Source organism: Lampris incognitus, chromosome 5, assembly GCF_029633865.1.
Source record: "Lampris incognitus isolate fLamInc1 chromosome 5, fLamInc1.hap2, whole genome shotgun sequence".
Lineage (NCBI taxonomy): Eukaryota > Metazoa > Chordata > Actinopteri > Lampriformes > Lampridae > Lampris > Lampris incognitus.
The window spans coordinates 69,713,254-69,735,040 of NC_079215.1; the positions used below are offsets into that span (position 1 = coordinate 69,713,254).

Here is a 21,787-nt window from a genome sequence, read left to right on the forward strand (position 1 = left end):
ATAGGAGCCAGTACTCCAGCTGGAGTGGAGCGCAGGCTCCACCTACTGGCCAGTGAATATATTGCTGGTAGGACCACCGTTAGAGGTTTGTTTTTTCTCTAAACATGTCCTTGTCAGTCCCACACTCCAACTGCTGTCGGTTTTTATCCAGTCAGCTTTAATTACATGCAGTTGTTGTTTTAGGTCTCTGACCTCCCAAACTAAAGACTGGATACTGGTCCCAATAGGAAAGCAGGAGTCCTCCATGTGAGGAGTAGCGAACCACTCCTCTTAACTTTTGGGTTTATTTTTTTATTATTAATGTATTTTATGTTTTTCAGCTGAATTCAAGCAGTGTGACGCCCTTCAGACCTTGTAACTCCCTTTAGATTTCCTCAGAACCACCCAGATGTCAGTCAGAAATCACGGGTTTGCTTTATCCATTTCAACCTTGAGTCCAGTGAACCAGTGAAGTTTCCACAGACACCGCTGAGGTGCTGTGCGTCCAAGCTGACATGCAGAAGTGATGGTGTCGCGGGCTCTGTATGGACTCAGGCAGAGAATCCACCGAAACCCGTTTTGTACACGGTGTTATGATTACTGGCTTCATTCTTCATGCCCGGTAACCACTACGTATTATGGTCACCTGGCGAGCTTCCATCAGGTAGTTGGGCACACCTGTTTCCCCCGTTATTCTGGTCTATGTGATGTGTGTGAATCATCGGCCACGGCGAGGTGCAGCCAAAGAGAGGATTGTTTGGCGCGACTATTTCCCGACTCTTACAGTGGTGACCCTGGTTCTACTGGCCGTTTCCAGAGACGAGCATGGCAACGCAGGCAGTTTAGCTTAAGCTGCCGTAGTTTTGGGAAACCCAAGCGCCGGCTTGGTTTGCACAGATGGAGGCGCAGTTCGCGCTCAGGGACACTACCAACTATGACTATGTCGTCTCAGCTCTTGGGATTTCAACGGCAGGCAGGGCGGTGAGCATACTCAAGAATCCCCCACAGCAAGAGAAGTACGAGGCGCTTAAGGCTCACCGTTGGCCAGAAGCTGTTCCGCTGTCATTGACATCCACCGAGGTCGCACAGGCGTTCATGGGGACTTGGGTCGCCTGGTTCGGCGTTCCGTCTGACTTCTCTTCTGACTGGGGCCCCCAGTTCACATCTGAGTTGTCACAGAAAGAGCCTGGGGGTCAAGCTCCACTGCGTACCACCCGCAGGCCAACGGGTTGTGTGAGAGGTTCCATTGCTCCATGAAGGCAGCTCTTTGGGCTGGCCTCAAGGACAGTGGCTGTGTCAACAGGCTCAAGTGGGTCATGTTGGGGCTCAGGACAAACCCCGAGGAAGATCTCCTATCCTCGTCCGCTGAGCTGGTTCATGGCCAGCTGTTGCGGGTCCCCGGGGATTTTGTCCCCAATGCCATGACTCCTTGGTCTGTGGCCCAACAGTGGACCATGCTGCTTGTCAATGCAAGAGTCTTCGCATTGGTCCTCACTTCACAACACGGCCTCCCGCAGACTCATGTTCCGGCCAGCCTGCGATCAGCGGGGTATGTGTTTGTCCATCATGACGCCCACCATGAACCCCTTCGACCGCTCTATGGCTCGTTTCGCGTCATGGAGGCTGGGGGCAAGGCCTTCATGGTGAACATCAGTGGCAAGCTGGAGAACATTTTTGTGGACCGCCTTAAACTGGCCCACCTGGATTTGGACCGGCCAGCTGGGCTTGCTCATCCTCCGCGGCGGGGACGCCCTCACGCTGCTTCAAGGCCCCTAAGTGATCCGGGCTCCGACCCGTTGACTTTGTGTTTTCCAGGTTTTTGTGAATTCTGGCGGAACGCGTAGCAGGCTCTGTACGGACACGGGCAGATAATTCACGGAAACCTGTTTTGTACACGGTGTTATGATTACTGGCTCCTTCTTCGTGCCCAGTAATCACTATGTATTACTGTCACCTGGTGAACTTCATCCATTAGGTAATTGAGCACACCTGTTTTCCCGTTATTCAAACCCCTCACTTGAGTCACTTCCTGGACTGTGACGTGTGTGACTAATCGGCCATGGCGACTTGAAGCCAAAGAGAATTGTTTGACTCGATCATTTGCCAACTCCTACAGTGGTAGTTAAAGAAGAGCAGCGTTTCCCTGTTGGCCTCAGGTTTCTGCTCTTCTTACACAACGATGCAGTTTTATGTAACAATAGAAACAAGTAATTCAACTTCTTAAAAAGGAACGTTGTACAACATCTCTACAGAATACATGGTACCATGACTACCTCTGTATGCCATACTCAAAGGAAGTGTAGTTTAGAGATGATTAAGTGCTGTGGACTCACATCTCGTTGACTTTGTGGGTGGGTCCTTGAACCTGACCAATCACAGTGCCCTGTCTGGTGTTCTTCACCCAGCCGCTCAACCCGAGGTGCCGCCCATGATCCTCAGTGTACTGCAAGACATGTGAGGGTCAAATGATTCATAACGGTTTCAAACAAGCGTCTCATCATCAGATTTGTAGTCAAGCATCAAGACGGAAGTGGGAAATACCTGCAATTAGTACAAGTACTCGCTAGCTTTACTGTAAATAAACGTTAAAAGTACCATTTGTAGTTTTACTGTAAATAAACGCTAAAAGTTGTATATGTGGTTTTACAGTAAATAAACGTTAAAAGTACTGTAACGTGCATGTATAAGCAAACACGTTGGCCGCTGGCTGACGGATCTGACCCTTTAGTCGAGCAGTCAGCGACGTCTCCCGCGGTGCGGGCGATACGGGTTCGCGTCCCGGCCGCGGCAGTTCCTGTGGTTGCCCCCTGAATTCGCTACATTGGTGTCAGAGGTGGGATACGTGCGGACGCGCTTTTCCGAAGGAGGGGGGTAGTGTAACGTCTATGGATAAGTCGACACGTTGGTCCTCGACTAACGGGTCGGATCCTTTAGTCGTCTGGTTAACATTGTCGCTTGTGGTGTGGGAAAGAAGGGTTCGCGTCCCGTCTGTGGCGGTGCTCCCGAGTGCCCCGCCCCCCGCCGAATTCGCTACAGTACTATCTGTAGTTTTACTGTAAATAAACGTATTATAGCGAATTCGGGGGACAACGCAACCACAGGAACTGCCGCGGCCGGGAAGCGAACCCGCATCGCAGGAGGCATCGCTAACCGCTCGACTAAAGGGTCAGACCCGCCAGCCAGCGGCCAGCGTGTCTTCTTATCCATGCACGTTACAGTATGCATTTTGGCTGTTCTCACGTTTGTCCCTAGAGTGTGAAATGTAAACGTAGTGTTTAATCACCAGCATCAGTCGTAAGTACACACAGTACCGTGTACTTTTACACTGACTACAACTATACATGGACAGCAACCTGCTCCAGCCTGTAAATCACCGTCACATGTATATTAATATAATAAAGACGTAATTACATTTACTTTCAGAATGGAATAATAAAAGATTATTAATAAATAAAAAATGAACAAAACAGACAGAATGAATCATAAAAGATTATTAATAAATAAATAATAAATAAAAGATAGAATAGAATAAAAAAGATTATTAATAAATAAAAATAAAAAAAAACAGACAGAATGAATAAAAAAGATTATTAATGAATAAAAATAAAAAGATAAGAATGAATAATAAAAGCTTATTAAGAAATAAAAAATAAACAAAAACAGACAGAATGAATAATAAAAGATTATTAATAAATAAATAATAAATAAAAAGACAGAATGGAATAATAAAAGATTATTAATAAATAAAAAATGAACAAAACAGACAGAATGAATCATAAAAGATTATTAATAAATAAATAATAAATAAAAGATAGAATAGAATAAAAAAGATTATTAATAAATAAAAATAAAAAAAACAGACAGAATGAATAAAAAAGATTATTAATGAATAAAAATAAAAAGATAAGAATGAATAATAAAAGCTTATTAAGAAATAAAAAATAAACAAAAACAGACAGAATGAATAATAAAAGATTATTAATAAATAAATAATAAATAAAAAGACAGAATGGAATAATAAAAGATTATTAACAAATAAAAAAATAAATGAACACAGACAGAATGGAATAATAAAAGATTATTAATAATTCTACTACTACTACTACTACTACTACTACTATTTTCGGCTGCTCCCGTTAGGGGTCGTTACAGTGGCTCATCCGTTTCCATCTTTTTCCATTAATAATCTCTAACAACAAAATATTATTAATAAATAAAACAAATAAAAACCGACAGAATGGAATAACATAATATTATTAATAAACGAATAAATAAGTAAATAAAATCCGACAGAATGGAATAATGAAAGATTATTAATAAATAATAAATAAATAAAAACAGACAGAATCGAATAATAAAAGATTATTAAAAAATAAAAGCAGACAGACTGGAATAATAAAGCGTTATTAATAAATAAATAAATAAAAACACAGAATGAAATAATAAAAGATTATTAATCATTAAAAAAAATTAATAAAATCAGACCGAATGGAATGATGAGTATTAATAAATTAAAAAACAAATAAAATCAGACAGAATGGACTAATAAAAGATTATTAACAAATAAAAAATAAATAAAAACAGACAATGGGATAATAAAAGCTTATTAACAAATAAATAATACATAGAAACAGACAGAAGGGAATAATAAAAGATTATTAAAAAATAAAAACAGACAGAATTGAATAATAAAAATATTAATAAATAAAAACAGACAGAATGAAATAATAAAGCGTTATTAATAAATAAATAAATAAATAAACAGAATGAAATAATAAAAGATTATTAATCATTAAAAAAATTAATAAAATCAGACTGAATGGAATGATGAGTATTAATAGATTAAAAAACAAATAAAATCAGACAGAATGGACTAATAAAAGATTATTAATAAATAAAAAATAAATAAAAACAGACAATGGGATAATAAAAGCTTATTAACAAATAAATAATACATAGAAACAGACAGAAGGGAATAATAAAAGATTATTAAAAAATAAAAACAGACAGAATTGAATAATGAAAATATTAATAAATAAAAGCAGACAGAATGGAATAATAAAGCGTTATTAATAAATAGATAAATAAAAAACAGAATGAAATAATAAAAGATTATTAATCATTAAAAAATTTCATAAAATCAGACCGAATGGAATGATGAGTATTAATACATTAAAAAACAAATAAAATCAGACAGAATGGACTAATAAAAGATTATTAACAAATAAAAAATAAATAAAAACAGACAATGGGATAATAAAAGCTTATTAACAAATAAATAATACATAGAAACAGACAGAAGGGAATAATAAAAGATTACTCACCATTCTGAAGCAGACACCTTTTAGAGAAATAGACACACATGAAAAGATGAATCTTATATGAGACACAAACGTAAAACAATTTTTAGAAAGCGTTTGATGGTAACCTGCTGTTGACTGACTTACCCTGGACATTCCCAAAGACTTCAAAGTCCACAGAGGTGAGGTGGTCCTGGGTGGACATGTTCACACACACACACACACACACACACACAGAACAACATAGGTCAGATGTCCAGCAGAGAACATTCCCACCACGCACACCGCCCACTTTCCTTCTGAGCAGACACACACATCTATTTTAAAACCAGAAACCTGAACCGTCAGCGGCTGTCAACCAGCGAGGCAAACAGGAAGTACAGCTGCTCCGGAAAGCACCACACACTTCACAATAAAACTCACGATGATGCTAACAGTACTGCTAGAAATGGAGCCCAGGCTGCCTTCAGCACTTACCAGATGATGGCAAGACCATACATAACATGGAAGACTTGCTCAATGGCTTCAACAGGTTCTTTGTGAATGTGCGTCCAGGACTGGAGGAAAAAACCAGTGACACACAAACAATCACAGGGGGGAAGATGGTGATTATGGGGACAGAAATCCAAGTTCCATTTTCCTTAGCGCGGTAGAAGAGAAGGAAGTCGTGGACATTGTACACAAATGCAAGAAGAAAAATAATCTGCTGATAGGAGTGATGTTGATATGACAATAGTTAAGAAAGTAAACTAATGTATTGCTAAACTATAACATGTCCTTTCCACCTGGGAACGTTCCAACAAGCTGTTTTTAAAGTCAAGGGCCTTGAAGTTCAGGGATTTAGTAGAATTTAACACAACACAAATAATGTTTTGCAACAAGAAACAGCCTACTACCGAGTAATATACAAAATATTCTCAGACAGAGAAGGGGAATATCATTTGAGGGATTAAACTTCAAGAAATGATGTGTTGGTGGAACTGTGAAGAGCATGGGCATTTCAATCTGTGGGACAGTGTGAGCATGGAACTCAAACACAGGACAAACACTACACCGTTTAAGAAGCGGTACAAAGGACTGATTATCAAGTGATATAGGGACGAGGAAGAGTTGTGTTAACCAAGTTTTATTAATCTCTAAACATTTCATTACATTTGTTTCATGTTTCTCTCTGTGACTCTGAGTGGATATCTGGGTTGTATGTAGCACTGACGTGTCTACTCTTGCTACATGACATTAGCATGTGTCTACTCTTGCTACATGACATTAGCATGTGTTTTTCTTTTTTCTCTTATTGTTCACACGAGGTGAGTTTGTTTTGTGCAGTACAACTTACATTGAATGTGAACTACACAGTACAGTGGGAACGATTTTCGGCTGCTCCCGTTAGGGGGCGCCACAGCGGATCATCTGTTTCCATCTCTTCCTGTCCTCTGCGTCTTCCTCTGTCACACCAGCCACCTGCATGTCCTCCCTCACCACCTCCATAAACCTCCTCTTTGGCCTTCCTCTTCTCCTCTTCCCTGGCAGCTCCATATTCAGCATCCTTCTCCCAGTATACCCAGCATCTCTCCTCCACACATGTCCACACCATCTCCATCTTGCCTCTCTTGCTTTGTCTCCAAACCGTCCAACCTGAGCTGTCCCTCTAATATACTCGTTCCTAATCCTGTCCTTCTTCATCACTCCCAGTGAAAATCTTATCATCTTCATCTCTGCCACCTCCAGCTCCACCTCCTGTCTTTTCATCAGTGCCACTGTCTCCAGACCATATAACATAGCTGGTCTCACTACCATCTTGTAAACCTTCCCTTTAACTCTTGCTGGTACCCTTCTGTCACACATCACTCCTGACACTCTTCTCCACCCACTCCACCCTGCCTGCAGTCTCTTCTTCACCTCTCTTCTGCACTCCCCGTTACTTTGGACAGTTGACCCCAAGTATTTAAACTAATTTGCCTTCATCACCTCTACTCCTTGCAGCCTGACCATTCCACTGTCCTCCCTCTCGTTCATGCATAGGTATTCTGTCTTGCTCCTACTGACTATCTGTCATTCCAACCGCACACCTCACCACTGTCACACTTCCCTCATACATATCCTGCACCACTCCTACATACTTCTGTGCAACTCCCAACTTCCTCATACAACACCACACCTCCTCTCTAAGCACCCTGTCATATGCTTTCTCTAAATCCACAAAGACACAATGTAACTCCTTCTGACCTTCTCTATACTTCTCCATCAACATTCTCAAAGCAAACACCACATCTGTGGTGCTCTTTCATGGCATGAAACCATACTGCTGCTGCTCGCTGATCATCACCTCTCCTCCTCTTAACCTAGCTTCTATTACTCTTTCCCAAATCTTCATGCTGTGGCTGATCAACTTTATACCTCTGTAGTTGTTACAGTTCTGCACATCGGCCTTGTTCTTGAAAATCGGTACCAGTATGCTTCTTCTCCACTCCTCAGGCATCCTCAACAATCTAGTTAAAAACTCCACTGCCATCTCTCCTAAACATCTCCATGCCTCCACAGGTATGTCACCAAGACCAACTGCCTTTCCACTCTTCATCCTCTTTATAGCTGCCCTCACTTCCTCCTTGCTAACCCACTGCCCTTCCTGATCCACTATCCCTACATCATCCAACCTTCTCTCTCTCTCGTGTCTGTGAATGTTCTCATTCATCCAGGTCATGGTTAACCAAAGGAGTTGAATCGAGTGCAACTGGACTTGGTATATATCCGTGAAGATGTTTCGCCTCTCATCCGAGAGGCTTCCTCAGTTCGTGCCTTTCTGACTAGACCAAGCTAGTCTGACTGGCTGGTGATGAGACTCAGAATTTATCCTCTAGGAGTTGTTGTCAGAGCTATAGATATGCATGGCTCTTTGTGTCCCGATGTTTACCAACGCCCGTCGCTAATAGAGCCATAGATATCAGTGGCTCTTTTTGTGTACCGATGTTTGGCCGCGCCCGTCGTTATCGGAGCTATTGATTTGCATTTGTTTAGCAGCGACGGTGGTTGGGGGTGCTAGTTTCGACTTCATTGTTCAGTGGTCATGAGAGTGGTTGGAGCCGTTAGTGAGCGACTGTTGTTCTCCCCTCAGGTGTTTGTGTTCTTCTCGTTGGGAGAAGAAGACACACTCCTTCCAGGACAGCAACGTACACATTTTGGACAGGGAAGATAGATGGTTTGAAAGAGGGGTGAAGGAAGCCATCTATGCGAAACTGGAAAAACCATCCCTCAACAGAGGAGGAGGTCTGCGACACCACCTATCTCCCACTTACAATGCCGTCCTTTCATCTCTACCCAGGAGACTCAAGAAGCCTAGCCTCCAAGAACAACAGTCGGTCACTAACGGCTCCAACCACTCTCATGACCACTGAACAATGAAGTCAAAACTAACACCCCCAACCACCGTCGCTGCTAAACAACTGCAAATCAATAGCCCCGATGGCGATGGGCGTGGCTGGACATCGGAGCACAGGAGAGCCACTCATATCAATAGCTCCGATAATGACGGGCGCGGCCAAACATCTGTACACAAAAAGCCACTCATATCTATGGCTCTGTTAGCGACGGGCGTTGGTAAACATCGGATCACAAAGAGCCACGCATATCAGTAGCTCTGACAATGACTCCTAGAGAATAAATTCTGAGTCTCATCAGCAGCCAGTCAGACTAGGTTGGTCTAGTCAGAAAGGCACGAACTGAGGAAGCCTCTTGGATGAGAGGCGAAACGTCTTCACGGATATATACCAAGTCCAGTTGCACTTGATTCAACTCCTTTGGATTCTCTCTCTCTCATTTTCTTCATTCATCAGTCCCTCAAAGTACTCCTTCCACCTTCTCAGCACATTCTCCTCGCTTGTCAGCACATGTCCATCTCGATTCTTGATCACCCTAACCTGCTGCACATCCTTCCCAGCTTGGTCCCTTTGTCTAGCCAATTAGTACAAGTCCTTTTCTCCCTCCTTAGTGTCTAACCTCTCATACAACTCACCATACGCCTTTTCCTTTGCCTTTGCCACCTCTCTCTTCGCTTTACGCTGTGTCTCCTTGTACTCCTGTCTACTTTCTTAATCTCTCTGACTATCCCACCTCTTCTTTACCAACCTCTTCCTCTGTATACTTTGCTGTACTTCCTCATTCCACCACCAAGTCTCCTTGTCTTCCTTCCTGTCCAGATGACACACCAAGTACCTTCCTAGCTGTCTCCCTCACATTTTCTGCAGTGGTTGTCCAGCCATCTGGTAACTCTTCACTATCACCCAGTGCCTGTCTTAACTCCTCCCTGAAATCCACACAACTGTCTTCCTTCTCCAACTTCCACCATTTGATCCTTGGCTCTGCCTTCACTCTCTTCCTCTTCTTGGTCTCCAATGTCTGCCACGAGAGAACAGGTGCACCACATGAGACAAGTGATGGATGGAGTGTATTGTTGAGATAGTTAAGGGAAGAGTGGCCTCAGTTACAGAGGAAATAAATTCGAAACTGCCTACACTTTAGATGATCATACTGTAGACCATGGAACGTTTTTGGAACTTGTTATCTTAATAATTGATGTCATCATGGTAACCGATGATGCATTGAGGTCTTAAGTGGCTTCGGTAATTATTTTGTGTTTCTGTATAACATGTGCAAGTGGGAGCATATAGCGATTGAATAGTAGTGGTCCAAGAATCGAACCTTGGGGTACCCCACACATCATACCCACTTTGTCTGAGGAAAAGTCTCCAATAGACACAAAGAACTGCCTGTCTTGTAGGTATGTTCTAAACCAGTTGAGAACCGCGCCTGAGAAGCTGACCCATTTTTCTAATCTCTCTAGCAAAATATCATGATTAACAGTGTCGAAGGCAGCACTGAGATCCAGAAGCACAAGAACAGATAATTTATTAGAATCCGCATTCATAAGCAGATCGTTCACAACTTTGATAAGTGCTGTTTCTGTGCTATGGTGAGATGGAAAACCTGATTGGCAAATGCCTAGAAGGTTGTTAGATATTAAATAGTTATTAACTTGAGAAAAAACTGTTTTTTTTTTCAAGGATTTTGCTGAGGAATGGTAAGTTGGAGATGGCCTGTAGTTGGCAATAACTGTTACATCAACTCTCGCATCAACAGGACATTTTAACATTATTTTGAAATACTGTAATTCGTTACATTAGAATATAAAGAAGTCATGATGACAGAAAGAAGCAAAGATCTGCCATTCCTTTTTTATTGTTGAATGTTAGATACAGGAAGTCTTCATGACTTTCACATCAAACTCTAAAGATAGAAACATCTCCCACAATGCCTTTCACTCATGAACTGCTGGCATGAAGGAGGCAGTGCAATTTTATCTGAAATAAACGTTAAATCGTTATTCCAAATAAATTCATCAGTTTACTGCTGTAATCTGGAGAATACTATATGTTTAATTTTCTTTGTAAAAAATAAGCGCTGTCTAGTACTTTAAGTATATGTACTACAACTGACAAGACTCCAGATTATTGTTCATAGTGAGGCATACATCATCATCATTTCAGCAATATTCCAAAATAGTTTTTAGTTCTGTCCACATTTATGTTTAAATTCATCATCAGATTTATCGTCAATATTTTTCTCATATATCTTCAAATAGTTTTATTATTAGTAAAACATAAAAAACATTGAGTGTAAAAATATAAAACATATACTTTATATAAAATGTTTAAATGGCACCAATCAGCAGAGCAAAGCTCTCTGCAAGAACTAGAATTACATGAAATATATTCAGTATAATATATATTCAATATAATTATGTAATATATATTCAATATAATTACATAATACATATTCAATAATTACATAATATATATTCAATATAATTACATAATACTTATTCAAGATAATTACATAATATATACAATACAATTACATAATACATATTCAATAAAGTTAAATAATATATGTTCGATATAATTACATAACATATATCCAATATAGTTACACAATACATATTCAATATAATTACATAATATATATTCAACATAATGGTATAATCTATATTCAATATAATTCTATAATATTCATATATAATGATGTGATTGCTGTACATTGCTAAATGGTGTATACAGCTTTTAAACACCTGCTCATAACGTGATATTTACTGTGTCTATCTAAAAGTTCTGCTGACTGACAGAAAGGTTACCATGGTGACTAAATGAAAATCAAATGAAAAAGATGATCAACTTCAAACTAGTCTCAGATGATTGACATACATAGTGATCAGCATAGTTTGTTATTGATTTTAATTCATCTACCATCTAATTTGATTCCATCTAGTATTTAATTCATCTAGTAAAGAGGCTAGCTTTAAGAACACATCTCATGTGTACAACCTACCCAGCTTCTCCACACAATCAAACGATATTCGGCTTTTCCAGTTTTTACCTTCTGAAACACTTAAGCAGACTCTTCATGAGGAACAGCCAGCTGCTACCACCACAGCAAAGGACTTAAAAGCTTTTAACTATTAAAACACTTAAGCAGACTCTTCATGAGGAACAGCCAGCTGCTGCCGCCACAGCAAAGGACTTAAAACCCTTAACTTTTAAAACACTTAAGCAGACTCTTCATGAGGAATAGCCAGCTGCTGCCGCCACAGCAAAGGACTTAAAAGCTTTTAACTTTTAAAACACTTAAGCAGACACTTCATGAGGAACAGCCAGCTGCTGCTGCCACAGCAAAGGACTTAAAAGCGTTTAACTTTTAAAACAACTTAAACAGACTATTCACAAGAAACAGCTGCTGCTGCTGCCACAGCAAAGGACTTAAAAGCTTTTAACCTTTACAACACTTAAGCAGACTCTTTATGAGAAACAACCAGCTGCTGCTGTCACAGCAAGTAAGTTAAAAGGAGAAACTAAGAATTTCTAAAAAGTAATAAAAGATTTATGGAAGAAACTTCTTCTTCCAGCTGGTTCCCTGCTTCTCAGGGTCGCCCCAGCAGATGGTACAGGTTCCATCAGGACCCTGTGAGGGCACAGCACTGACGCTGGCCTCGATTGATCCGGTACGGTCTTGTCAATCCACAAACTGATTTGGCAAAACATTACGTCGGATGCCCTTCCTGACACACCCACTAACCCTATGAATTTATTTATCACGTTATTTATTTATCATATCATTAGTTTTTTACTATACTAATTTAAAAGATTTATGAAAGAATAAAGGAATCCAGGATTTAGCTAGTATCCTGCTGACGGTCTGGAGTCAACCGTCTGTCTGGATCTGGACCGTCCGTCTGGACCGTCTGGACCTGGACCGTCCGTCTGGACTGGCGTGGTTTCAGACGAGGCCTCTAAAGAGGAAGGAGAGTGCAGCTCCCAGAGCCAGACCCAGAGAGAGGAAGAAGGCCATGATGGCACCGGCCGTCTCCGCCTCATGCTTCAGAACCTTCCTGCAAACCAAAACCAGTCAAAACCAGACACTTTGTGTCGGTGCGATGTTAAATAAGAGAAAAAACGAAGTCTGTAATGTAAAACTATGAAAGTATTTTGATGTTAACCAGCAGGAAGTGTGAAGCAGTGGAACAGTAAAACTACGTCTGTAATGTAAAACTATGAAAGTATTTTGATGTTAACCAGCAGGAAGTGTGAAGCAGTGCAACAGTAAAACTAAGTCTCAAATGTAAAACTATGAAAGTATTTTGATGTTAACCAGCAGGAAGTGTGAAGCAGTGGAACAGTAAAACTACGTCTGTAATGTAAAACTATGAAAGTATTTTGATGTTAACCAGCAGGAAGTGTGAAGCAGTGTAACAGTAAAACTAAGTCTCTAATGTAAAACTATGAAAGTATTTTGATGTTAACCAGCAGGAAGTGTGAAGCAGTGTAGCAGGAAAACTAAGTCTCTAATGTAAAACTATGAAAGTATTTTGATGTTAATCAGCAGGAAGTGTGAAGCAGTGTAACAGTAAAACTAAGTCGGTCATGTAAAACTATGAAAGTATTTTGATGTTAACCAGCAGGAAGTGTGAAGCAGTGTAGCAGTAAAACTAAGTCTGTAATGTAAAACTATGAAAGTATTTTGATGTTAACCAGCAGGAAGTGTGAAGCAGTGTAGCAGTAAAACTAAGTCTGTAATGTAAAACTATGAAAGTATTTTGATGTTAACCAGCAGGAAGTGTGAAGCAGTGCAACAGTAAAACTAAGTCTCTAATGTAAAACTATGAAAGTATTTTGATGTTAACCAGCAGGAAGTGTGAAGCAGTGTAACAGTAAAACTAAGTCGGTCATGTAAAACTATGAAAGTATTTTGATGTTAACCAGCAGGAAGTGTGAAGCAGTGTAGCAGTAAAACTACGTCTGTAATGTAAAACTATGAAAGTATTTTGATGTTAACCAGCAGGAAGTGTGAAGCAGTGTAGCAGTAAAACTAAGTCTGTAATGTAAAACTATGAAAGTATTTTGATGTTAACCAGCAGGAAGTGTGAAGCAGTGCAACAGTAAAACTAAGTCTCTAATGTAAAACTATGAAAGTATTTTGATGTTAACCAGCAGGAAGTGTGAAGCAGTGTAACAGTAAAACTAAGTCGGTCATGTAAAACTATGAAAGTATTTTGATGTTAACCAGCAGGAAGTGTGAAGCAGTGTAGCAGTAAAACTACGTCTGTAATGTAAAACTATGAAAGTATTTTGATGTTAACCAGCAGGAAGTGTGAAGCAGTGTAGCAGTAAAACTAAGTCTCTAATGTAAAACTATGAAAGTATTTTGATGTTAATCAGCAGGAAGTGTGAAGCAGTGTAACAGTAAAACTAAGTCGGTCATGTAAAACTATGAAAGTATTTTGATATTAACCAGCAGGAAGTGTGAAGCAGTGTAACAGTAAAACTAAGTCTGTAATGTAAAACTATGAAAGTATTTTGATGTTAACCAGCAGGAAGTGTGAAGCAGTGTAGCAGGAAAACTAAGTCTCTAATGTAAAACTATGAAAGTATTTTGATGTTAATCAGCAGGAAGTGTGAAGCAGTGTAACAGTAAAACTAAGTCGGTCATGTAAAACTATGAAAGTATTTTGATGTTAACCAGCAGGAAGTGTGAAGCAGTGTAACAGTAAAACTAAGTCGGTCATGTAAAACTATGAAAGTATTTTGATGTTAACCAGCAGGAAGTGTGAAGCAGTGTAGCAGTAAAACTACGTCTGTAATGTAAAACTATGAAAGTATTTTGATGTTAACCAGCAGGAAGTGTGAAGCAGTGTAGCAGTAAAACTAAGTCTGTAATGTAAAACTATGAAAGTATTTTGATGTTAACCAGCAGGAAGTGTGAAGCAGTGCAACAGTAAAACTACGTCTGTAATGTAAAACTATGAAAGTATTTTGATATTAACCAGCAGGAAGTGTGAAGCAGTGTAACAGTAAAACTAAGTCTGTAATGTAAAACTATGAAAGTATTTTGATGTTAACCAGCAGGAAGTGTGAAGCAGTGCAGCAGTAAAACTAAGTCTGTAATGTAAAACTATGAAAGTATTTTGATATTAACCAGCAGGAAGTGTGAAGCAGTGTAACAGTAAAACTAAGTCTGTAATGTAAAACTATGAAAGTATTTTGATGTTAACCAGCAGGAGGTATGAAGCAGTGTAACAGTAAAACTAAGTCTGTAATGTAAAACTATGAAAGTATTTTGATGTTAACCAGCAGGAAGTGTGAAGCAGTGTAACAGTAAAACTAAGTCTCTAATGTAAAACTATGAAAGTATTTTGATATTAACCAGCAGGAAGTGTGAAGCAGTGTAGCAGTAAAACTAAGTCTGTAATGTAAAACTATGAAAGTATTTTGATATTAACCAGCAGGAGGTATGAAGCAGTGTAGCAGTAAAACTAAGTCTGTAATGTAAAACTATGAAAGTATTTTGATGTTAACCAGCAGGAAGTGTGAAGCAGTGTAACAGTAAAACTACGTCTGTAATGTAAAACTATGAAAGTATTTTGATGTTAACCAGCAGGAAGTGTGAAGTAGTGTAGCAGGAAAACTAAGTCTCTAATGTAAAACTATGAAAGTATTTTGATATTAACCAGCAGGAGGTATGAAGCAGTGTAGCAGTAAAACTAAGTCTGTAATGTAAAACTATGAAAGTATTTTGATGTTAACCAGCAGGAAGTGTGAAGCAGTGTAACAGTAAAACTAAGTCTGTAATGTAAAACTATGAAAGTATTTTGATATTAACCAGCAGGAAGTGTGTAGCAGTGTAGCAGTAAAACTAAGTCTCTAATGTAAAACTATGATAGTATTTTGATGTTAACCAGCAGGAAGTGTGAAGCAGTGTAGCAGTAAAACTAAGTCTGTAATGTAAAACTATGATAGTATTTTGATGTTAACCAGCAGGAAGTGTGAAGCAGTGTAGCAGTAAAACTACGTCTGTAATGTAAAACTATGATAGTATTTTGATGTTAACCAGCAGGAAGTGTGAAGCAGTGGAACAGTAAAACTAAGTCTGTAATGTAAAACTATGATAGTATTTTGATGCTAACCAGCAGGAAGTGTGAAGCAGTGTAGCAGTAAAACTACGCCTGTAATGTAAAACTATGATAGTATTCTGATGTTAACCAGCAGGAAGTGTGAAGCAGTGTAACAGTAAAACTAAGTCTCTAATGTAAAACTATGAAAGTATTTTGATGTTAATCAGCAGGAAGTGTGAAGCAGTGTAGCAGGAAAACTAAGTCTCTAATGTAAAACTATGAAAGTATTTTGATGTTAATCAGCAGGAAGTGTGAAGCAGTGTAACAGTAAAACTAAGTCGGTCATGTAAAACTATGAAAGTATTTTGATGTTAACCAGCAGGAAGTGTGAAGCAGTGTAGCAGTAAAACTACGTCTGTAATGTAAAACTATGAAAGTATTTTGATGTTAACCAGCAGGAAGTGTGAAGCAGTGTAGCAGTAAAACTAAGTCTGTAATGTAAAACTATGAAAGTATTTTGATGTTAACCAGCAGGAAGTGTGAAGCAGTGCAACAGTAAAACTAAGTCTCTAATGTAAAACTATGAAAGTATTTTGATGTTAACCAGCAGGAAGTGTGAAGCAGTGTAACAGTAAAACTAAGTCGGTCATGTAAAACTATGAAAGTATTTTGATGTTAACCAGCAGGAAGTGTGAAGCAGTGTAGCAGTAAAACTACGTCTGTAATGTAAAACTATGAAAGTATTTTGATGTTAACCAGCAGGAAGTGTGAAGCAGTGTAGCAGTAAAACTAAGTCTGTAATGTAAAACTATGAAAGTATTTTGATGTTAACCAGCAGGAAGTGTGAAGCAGTGTAACAGTAAAACTACGTCTGTAATGTAAAACTATGAAAGTATTTTGATGTTAACCAGCAGGAAGTGTGAAGTAGTGTAGCAGGAAAACTAAGTCTCTAATGTAAAACTATGAAAGTATTTTGATATTAACCAGCAGGAGGTATGAAGCAGTGTAGCAGTAAAACTAAGTCTGTAATGTAAAACTATGAAAGTATTTTGATGTTAACCAGCAGGAAGTGTGAAGCAGTGTAACAGTAAAACTAAGTCTGTAATGTAAAACTATGAAAGTATTTTGATATTAACCAGCAGGAAGTGTGAAGCAGTGTAGCAGTAAAACTAAGTCTCTAATGTAAAACTATGATAGTATTTTGATGTTAACCAGCAGGAAGTGTGAAGCAGTGTAGCAGTAAAACTAAGTCTGTAATGTAAAACTATGATAGTATTTTGATGTTAACCAGCAGGAAGTGTGAAGCAGTGTAGCAGTAAAACTACGTCTGTAATGTAAAACTATGATAGTATTTTGATGTTAACCAGCAGGAAGTGTGAAGCAGTGGAACAGTAAAACTAAGTCTGTAATGTAAAACTATGATAGTATTTTGATGCTAACCAGCAGGAAGTGTGAAGCAGTGTAGCAGTAAAACTACGCCTGTAATGTAAAACTATGATAGTATTTTGATGTTAACCAGCAGGAAGTGTGAAGCAGTGGAACAGTAAAACTACGTCTGTAATGTAAAACTATGATAGTATTTTGATGCTAACCAGCAGGAAGTGTGAAGCAGTGTAGCAGTAGGAAGTGACTCTCATGACAGCTCATTTTGTATGTCACAGCTCTCCACTGTACAGTTCTCACATGTTTAGTATTGTACTTGTTGGAGAAGTGTCATTAAAAAAAGTGTTGTATCATGAATAATATGAAGGGTTTGTTATGTAAGTCAGTAAATATACACTACCGTTCAAAAGTTTGGGATCACCCAAACAATTTCGTGTTTTCCATGAAAAGTCACACTTATTCACCACCATATGTTGTGAAATGAATAGAAAATAGAGTCAAGACATTGACAAGGTTAGAAATAATGATTTGTATTTGAAATAAGATTTTTTTTACATCAAACTTTGCTTTCGTCAAAGAATCCTCCATTTGCAGCAATTACAGCATTGCAGACCTTTGGCATTCTAGCTGTTAATTTGTTTAGGTAATCTGGAGAATTTGCACCCCACGCTTCCAGAAGCAGCTCCCACAAGTTGGATTGGTTGGATGGGCACTTCTTTGAGCAGATTGAGTTTCTGGAGCATCACATTTGTGGGGTCAATTAAACGCTCAAAATGGCCAGAAAAAGAGAACTTTCATCTGAAACTCGACAGTCTATTCTTGTTCTTAGAAATGAAGGCTATTCCATGCGAGAAATTGCTAAGAAATTGAAGATTTCCTACACCGGTGTGTACTACTCCCTTCAGAGGACAGCACAAACAGGCTCTAACAGGTACTATTTAATGAAGATGCCAGTTGGGGACCTGTGAGGCGTCTGTTTCTCAAACTAGAGACTCTAATGTACTTATCTTCTTGCTCAGTTGTGCAACGCGGCCTCCCACTTCTTTTTCTACTCTGGTTAGAGCCTGTTTGTGCTGTCCTCTGAAGGGAGTAGTACACACCGGTGTAGGAAATCTTCAATTTCTTAGCAATTTCTCGCATGGAATAGCCTTCATTTCTAAGAACAAGAATAGACTGTCGAGTTTCAGATGAAAGTTCTCTTTTTCTGGCCATTTTGAGCATTTAATTGACCCCACAAATGTGATGCTCCAGAAACTCAATCTGCTCAAAGAAGTGCCCATCCAACCAATCCAACTTGTGGGAGCTGCTTCTGGAAGCGTGGGGTGCAATTTCTCCAGATTACCTCAACAAATTAACAGCTAGAATGCCAAAGGTCTGCAATGCTGTAATTGCTGCAAATGGAGGATTCTTTGACGAAAGCAAAGTTTGATGTAAAAAAAATCTTATTTCAAATACAAATCATTATTTCTAACCTTGTCAATGTCTTGACTCTATTTTCTATTCATTTCACAACATATGGTGGTGAATAAGTGTGACTTTTCATGGAAAACACAAAATTGTTTGGGTGATCCCAAACTTTTGAACGGTAGTGTATCTTTAATAAAAAGTGTTGTATCATGAATAATATGAAGGGTTTGTTATGTAAGTCAGTAAATATATCTTTAATAAAAAGTGTTGTATCATGAATATGAAGGGTAGCGTTATGTAAGTCAGTAAATATATCAATAATAAAAAGTGTTGTATCATGAATAATATGAAGGGTTTGTTATGTAAGTCAGTAAATATATCTTTAATAAAAAGTGTTGTATCATGAATAATATGAAGGGTAGCGTTATGTAAGTCAGTAAATATATCATTAATAAAAAGTGTTGTATCATGAATAATATGAAGGGTTTGTTATGTAAGTCAGTAAATATATCAATAATAAAAAGTGTTGTATCATGAATAATATGAAGGGTTTGTTATGTAAGTCAGTAAATATATCAATAATAAAAAGTGTTGTATCATGAATAATATGAAGGGTTTGTTATGTAAGTCAGTAAATATATCTTTAATAAAAAGTGTTGTATCATGAATAATATGAAGGGTAGCGTTATGTAAGTCAGTAAATATATCATTAATAAAAAGTGTTGTATCATGAATAATATGAAGGGTAGCGTTATGTAAGTCAGTAAATATATCAATAATAAAAAGTGTTGTATCATGAATAATATGAAGGGTTTGTTATGTAAGTCAGTAAATATATCATTAATAAAAAGTGTTGTATCATGAATAATATGAAGGGTTTGTTATGTAAGTCAGTAAATATATCTTTAATAAAAAGTGTTGTATCATGAATAATATGAAGGGTTTGTTATGTAAGTCAGTAAATATATCAATAATAAAAAGTGTTGTATCATGAATAATATGAAGGGTTTGTTATGTAAGTCAGTAAATATATCATTAATAAAAAGTGTTGTATCATGAATAATATGAAGGGTTTGTTATGTAAGTCAGTAAATATATCTTTAATAAAAAGTGTTGTATCATGAATAATATGAAGGGTAGCGTTATGTAAGTCAGTAAATATATCAATAATAAAAAGTGTCGTATCATGAATAATATGAAGGGTTTGTTATGTAAGTCAGTAAATATATCTTTAATAAAAAGTGTTGTATCATGAATAATATGAAGGGTAGCGTTATGTAAGTCAGTAAATATATCATTAATAAAAAGTGTTGTATCATGAATAATATGAAGGGTTTGTTATGTAAGTCAGTAAATATATCTTTAATAAAAAGTGTTGTATCATGAATAATATGAAGGGTTTGTTATGTAAGTCAGTAAATATATCATTAATAAAAAGTGTTGTATCATGAACAATATGAAGGGTTTGTTATGTAAGTCAGTAAATATATCAATAATAAAAAGTGTTGTATCATGAATAATATGAAGGGTAGCGTTATGTAAGTCAGTAAATATATCATTAATAAAAAGTGTTGTATCATGAATAATATGAAGGGTTTGTTATGTAAGTCAGTAAATATATCTTTAATAAAAAGTGTTGTATCATGAATAATATGAAGGGTTTGTTATGTAAGTCAGTAAATATATCAATAATAAAAAGTGTTGTATCATGAATAATATGAAGGGTTTGTTATGTAAGTCAGTAAATATATCTTTAATAAAAAGTGTTGTATCATGAATAATATGAAGGGTTTGTTATGTAAGTCAGTAAATATATCATTAATAAAAAGTGTTGTATCATGAATAATATGAAGGGTTTGTTATGTAAGTCAGTAAATATATCATTAATAAAAAGTGTTGTATCATGAATAATATGAAGGGTTTGTTATGTAAGTCAGTAAATATATCATTAATAAAAAGTGTTGTATCATGAATAATATGAAGGGTTTGTTATGTAAGTCAGTAAATATATCATTAATAAAAAGTGTTGTATCATGAACAATACGAAGGGTAGCGTTATCCGTCCCCCTGGTGAAACTCCTCACTGTCAGGTGAAAAGAAGCGGCTGGTGACTCCACATGTATGGGAGAAGGCATGTGGTAGTCTGCAGCCCTCCCCGGATCAGCAGCAGAGGGGGTGGAGCAGAGACCGGGATGGCTCGGAAGAGTGGGGTGATTGGCCAGATGCATTTGGGGAGAAAAAAAGGGGGGGGGGATCCAAATACATGTAGAAATGTTGTATCCACAAGGTTTGTTGTGTATTGACAGTCATGATTTATTTTACTTTATTTTACTCAAGTTCTAACCCGTCTAGTTTAAAGGAAGTTTACATTAACAGACTTCACTGCTGTTCCGGGCATGATGTGAGTCTCACTGTGGTGTTCAACTAGTCAGAATAATGATAAAGTCATGAAGTTTCTCAGAAACCTGGTTTGGGTCTACATACATGTGAATTTTGCAAACGAAAAGTACAAAAAAGGTCATTTTATTTCATCTAAATGAGCTGCGGGTTTAGCATGTCAGGTGTCATTATGATGCGGGCGGTCACGTGTCCCTATCACAGTACATGCATATCACATACATGTACATCTATATCACAGTACAAGCTGCAGGTGGTGTCGGTCGGGCAGGGTGTAGTTCTGTCAGGTTCTTACTTGGGTCCGTAACACATGCAGAGGCTGGCCAGGTATCCGTTGCTGGAAGCGAAGAGGAGCATGAAGAGGATGAACCAGGCGTCGTGCTGGAAGTAGACCGGCAGGCTGGAGCGAGGCTGAACGTTGCACAACATGAAGAGGGGAACGAACAGCAAGCGGGCCAGGATGGAGACCGGCAACACACAGCTGTCCTTCCCCGGCTGAGAGCCAGGAGACACACAAGAAACGTCATCATACACCCAACAAGTCAAATAATACTTTAGCACTGATGCTAAACACGCAGAGCGTTGTTAAATTAAAAAAAGTTTGGAAGTTTTACTCTGAGTTGTTTTCCATTTTTATGTAAGTATTTGTTTAGTCTGGGTTTGATTCTCTTGAAAAACCAAATTAAAATGTTGTAAAAAGATAAATAAATAAAAGCAAATCAAGTCACTGTTTACACACAAGAGTGGAACATCTCACGGCTCCTAAACTCACTGAGTGACTCAGTAAACCCAGTAAACCCAGTAAACCCAGTAAACTCACTGCTCCTAAACTCACTCAGAATGACTCAGTAAAACCAGTAAACCCAGTAAAACCCAGTAAACTCAC

At 38.1% G+C, this 21,787-nt stretch overlaps 2 protein-coding genes across 2 annotated transcripts in view; both read right to left on the bottom strand.

Annotated features, from left to right (window-relative positions):
- Positions 1 to 2,308: 2,308 nt before the first annotated feature.
- acyp2 (acylphosphatase 2, muscle type) lies at positions 2,309 to 5,544 on the bottom strand. Its single transcript, XM_056281074.1, has 3 exons — positions 5,427 to 5,544; positions 5,304 to 5,320; positions 2,309 to 2,422 (listed from the first exon to the last, which is right to left on the bottom strand). The coding sequence occupies exons 1-3, from the start codon at positions 5,482 to 5,484 to the stop codon at positions 2,309 to 2,311; spliced, it is 189 nt and encodes a 62-aa protein (XP_056137049.1). The 5' UTR covers positions 5,485 to 5,544.
- Positions 5,545 to 11,367: 5,823 nt separating this feature from the next.
- LOC130113103 (equilibrative nucleoside transporter 1-like) overlaps positions 11,368 to 21,787 on the bottom strand; it is a 72,920-nt gene continuing 62,500 nt past the window's right edge. The window contains exons 12-13 of the mRNA XM_056280619.1: positions 21,197 to 21,396; positions 11,368 to 12,714 (exon numbers count right to left, since the gene is read on the bottom strand). Of these exons, the coding sequence (XP_056136594.1) occupies positions 12,603 to 12,714; positions 21,197 to 21,396 (312 nt within the window). The 3' untranslated portion in view covers positions 11,368 to 12,602. The remainder of the gene's footprint in view (positions 12,715 to 21,196; positions 21,397 to 21,787) is intronic.

Bases quoted from the DNA above. Each gene is read 5' to 3' on its own strand.
- acyp2 (XM_056281074.1), bottom strand. From the start codon at position 5,484: ATGTCCACCCAGGACCACCTCACCTCTGTGGACTTTGAAGTCTTTGGG.